Consider the following 4,546-nt stretch of genomic DNA (forward strand, 5'->3'; position numbering starts at 1 on the left):
AATGCTCCTTACTTTGTCACAAATAAAATCATACATAAAGACCATAATATTCCGTACGTAACCGATCTATCCCGAACCAGATATCATTCCTTCCATTACAAACTCCCTAACCACCCAAACCCACTAGTTTCTAACCTTGCTTCCTCTTCCATTCCTGACAACCTCCGAGGCGCCTGAAAAGAAGATGGCCACGAGACCTGCTAATGTAAAACGTCATTAGAGTGCTACCAATGGGCAGTTTCTCGACACGCCTGTAACACTCATTTTAACTGAGATCAAATTTACTAAATGTATTATAATGTACAGTTGTAAATAGCAATAAACTAAAAAAAAAAGATTTGGATAATAATTTAATTTCAATAAACATAACGTTTAAATCATTATACCAGTACATAAAAAATAAAATTCAATTGGAATAATTATTTTTTTAATTTATCATCTTGCTCATCCTCATCAAAAACCAAATGTAAATGAGGCACATCTTTTAGATTTTAAATGCAAATCCTCAACTTCTGGGTTATAAAATCTATTTGTAACGACTAAACGATTCACTCACACAGAAGTTATAAGTGCTTACTTGAAAGTAATAAAATAACGAGGACTAACATTAGCAATCTTCTACGACATGTTCTCTACAGAAGCATAAAATAAATAATCCTTTCTTAAAAGACTTTTTTAAAAATATTTTTGGCAAATGATCCCATATGAAGCGGTTTCGGAAATATTATCTCCAGGATATTTGTTGTGAGACTTTGAATACAATCAAATATTTGGAGTGCATTTGACTTAATTCCTCTGTAATTAATTATATGTTAGCTTAATTAAGAATCCTTGAGCTGTGAATTTTTTTTTTCGCAACACATACAATAGAAAACTCTGGAATAACATTAAAAAACTTCTTCCTATAAAACGTTTTTAATGTTCTCACATTAGACATTATTTAAGGCACTTCAAATAAAATCTAAGAAACAGCTAAGGCAACAATATGTACAGTATAGGAGCTCAGAATAAGATTGAAACTGTTTACTTTCACAAGACCAATTCTTCAATTTAGAATAATCAAAATATAATTAAGAACAAACTGTTTTTATCTGTTTTTTTTTTTAATTTCCAAAAATTTAATTTCAATAAAAAGGTATGAAGAGAAAAGGAAAAGATGGATTAAAATATGAAAAAAAAAGTAAAAACCTAAAATATTTAAAAGTAATCATGGTTCAAAGCTGATTAAATATCACGAAACGTACCAAGGAAGTATAAACATAAGTATACACCTCGTGGATTTATACACATTAAAATTCCACCCAAGAGATCAACTATGAATTCTACTTTTTTTCTGTTTTTCTACAAAGATTTTGAGGCTAAGCGCTTGAAGTTTGCGAAAAAATATCCTTTAAAATAAAAAGATAAATTTTATTCGGTGAAATACAGTATTTGTTTGAACACAAGCAATGGTCAAAAAATAGTTTTTTAATTGTCAGCAATAAAATGAATGTGCGACCTACAATTGGGTTCGACTTATATTCGGGTTCAAGAACATAGAAACAAAATAGAAGCAGAGCTAACGTAACTGGTATTCAGAAATAAGCATTGAACCTCAATTGTCAAGTTTAAGCAGAGAACAAAAAGATACGTTCAAATTTCAAAGGTTCGTCATAATATTAAATAAAAATAATAATAAAATTACATTACAAAAATTATTAATAAAATAAAATTTATCATTCTGGTGCTTTCCTTCAACATCCCCACTTTGCAGGGTATCAACAGCCCTGTTGATACCCTGCAAAGTGGGGCGAAACCTTGGCAAATAAATAGTTCAAACTATTTTTGGTTACTACTTAACCCCACTTCTATCTCCATGCTCATCGTAAATTTCTGTGATATTTTGGTACTATTTAAACGTACTTTATCAACGTAGTTCCTAATTTAAGCAAGCTTCTTATTTATTTACTTATATTCCTTAAATTTCTAGTTCTGAATTCCACATAAGATAAATTAATTAATCGTGAAACTATAAATCGAACGAGGTAGTAAAAGGTTGACTTAGCGGTTAACAAGGTTAAATAACTTAATGTCATAACATATGGAGAGCTTTTTATACTTCATCATTAAAATTTAATTATTGACAATTTATAAAAAATAAAAAAATTGTTTTTCCTTTTATACACGTGACTATGTATGTCGAGGTATATATATGATTCATTGAATTGACATTCACATTCCTTTGGTTCAATTCTATGTTTACCAAGCTAAAAATAACGACAATATATTTTATAACACCATTGTTTCATATGCCTAAAAATCTCACCTCTCAACTAAAACTTTTTTTTTTTTCTTTTTTTTGTAGATTAATAATTAACTTTTAACTCCACATCAAGGAATTATCTAGAACTCAAAAAAGCATTTATTAAATGTTTTGTAAATCACCAAATTGTACTTAAAATTTAATAAATTTAAATTCATGGCAAAGTCAGTTTCACAAAGTTTACAGTTGCGTTATTATTCTTCCGAATTAGCTACAAGATAATCAATCTTCTATTGAATTAGCAAAACACGAACAGTTATTATAATTTAAGTGTCTGTTTGTGTAGAAGAAGTAGAATATATGATTTCTCGTACCTGATATGTCTTCTTGCCTGGACAGACAATCTCGAAGGCGAAGGGCTTGTGGCTGGTTGCGGGCCTGGCGATGTAGCCCTCTAGTTGGATAACAGATGCCGGCCTGGATTCCGATCTGCCGGGGTAGAGGCACAGTTCAGATCCTGATAGCTTGGCCCAAACCTTCCTGTTCTGCTCAAGAAAGAGGAACCTCTCCCTTCTGGACAGGGAACCACTCTTGGAGGGTAGAGGACTGTCTGACATGGTCTCGTAGCAGTTCGGCTCAGGGGACGACTCTGAGAGGCAGGTAGAAAATAAATAGTTAATGAGAATTAAAATAATTTATATTTTTTCATTTTTAAGATCAATAAATCAAATGTAAAATCTATTTCTGGAATCAATTCCCAGTGGGGCATGTTTGAGTTCCTCAAAGCAGTAATCCCTAGTTTCATTCTCTTCATTACTTTTTTACATTAATACTTTCTCAATATACCCCATCTGTCTCAGCTAAGTATGCACTTTATATATGTTCAACAATGATCCTTTATTGCATTCAAAATTCCATAATAATTGTAACATCTTTTTTTTTTTTTTCAACTATTTACCAGTGTGCCAATGCTGTAACCAAGATTTTATAATAGAAGAGAAATGAGGGAGGGTGTTCTCAGAAAATTTATAAGGAAATTGTTGGGGTTTTAGCAAAATTTTCAGTTTTTGATCATGCCCTCCTAAATCTCTTCTAGAATTTTCGCTTATATATCAATATCCCGAAATTAGGGTGAAGTATTTTTAACGTAGATTTGTTATCTATTCATCCTATTTTCAAATAATAACGTGGTGAGGAATAAATTGCAGTAACAAAATAGTATTCGTTTCTGTGAACCATTTTTGATAGTTTTACTCAAGACTATTTTAGCCAACGGAAAAAAGTAACAGATATTCTATAAACAAATATTATAAGTTTTCTTAAAGCCTACTCTAATTCTAAATTTTATTTTTTTGAAAATACCAATTAGATTATAAACAAATATTGCGATACGTTATATTGAAAGATCAAATTAATCAAGATCACCTAATGAGAAAATAGGATTAGGAAACAAATCTTGATGGTCATAAATGTATCCAAGAAAAAGAAGATAAAAATATAAGAATTAATATTGGGATTAAATTGAATAAGTTTATCAAATAAATTCAATAAACAAAAAATTGAATAATATTAAATTTAAGAAACAAAAAATGACATTGTACCAAGACTATGTCGCTACAAGTAACAATAAAATGTGATAGTGACTAGGTATTCCAACTGCACAGGTCATAGAAACGAGTGGAACCAGGATACTGCCTTTTGCAACACCTGAAGGTTGAGGAAATAAATATGAAATACATTAAAATGAAAGATACTTTTAAACATAATTTAAAATTAAAGTTTAGACCATTAATAATACCAAATTCAATGCAAGATTTAAGAGTAGGACCAATTAATTTTTATTTAAACATAGAACAATTACAAATTAAAATTAAATCTGTACCACTATAACCCATGAATGGGAGGGGTACAGAACTTTGTAAGGAGGTATTGTTGTTAGACCAACGGTTGTGCGAGGAGATGATTTGGTCGGAATTACGCTCGACCGCCAGATTTTTACCTCTTTTTTTCCGATCTCTCAGAAAATAAATAAACCCCGTAAAATAGAATATAGACATGAATTAATAAATACATTATGTGAAGGAGAACATAATTCAAAATTAGTACTACCCCTTTCTACCCTGGGTATTTGAAGGTCTTAGTGATATACTTATATCTATGTATTGAGAGGCTCGTTCTGTGGAAACTCTTAATAAAATATCTGTTTTTTTTGTTGTTTTTTTCTCCACCATCCTATTTAAATTATTTTTCACACTTACAGAATTATTTGTTTAGAATAGAATTGTGATAGATAATAACTGTAGT

The 4,546-nt window shown here is 30.3% G+C and overlaps 1 protein-coding gene across 3 annotated transcripts in view; it reads right to left on the reverse strand.

Moving 5' to 3' along the window:
• Positions 1-4,546, reverse strand: part of LOC106685964 (src kinase-associated phosphoprotein 2) — a 121,736-nt gene that overhangs the window by 9,863 nt on the left and 107,327 nt on the right. For all 3 annotated transcript variants that reach the window (XM_067047806.1, XM_067047807.1, XM_067047809.1), the window contains one exon: positions 2,617-2,891. In XM_067047806.1, coding sequence (XP_066903907.1) covers positions 2,617-2,891 — 275 coding nt within the window. The remainder of the gene's footprint in view (positions 1-2,616; positions 2,892-4,546) is intronic.

The sequence above is a fragment of the Halyomorpha halys genome, unplaced genomic scaffold (genome assembly GCF_000696795.3).
Source record: "Halyomorpha halys isolate HHAL.00 unplaced genomic scaffold, Hhal_1.1 Scaffold34.1, whole genome shotgun sequence".
Lineage (NCBI taxonomy): Eukaryota > Metazoa > Arthropoda > Insecta > Hemiptera > Pentatomidae > Halyomorpha > Halyomorpha halys.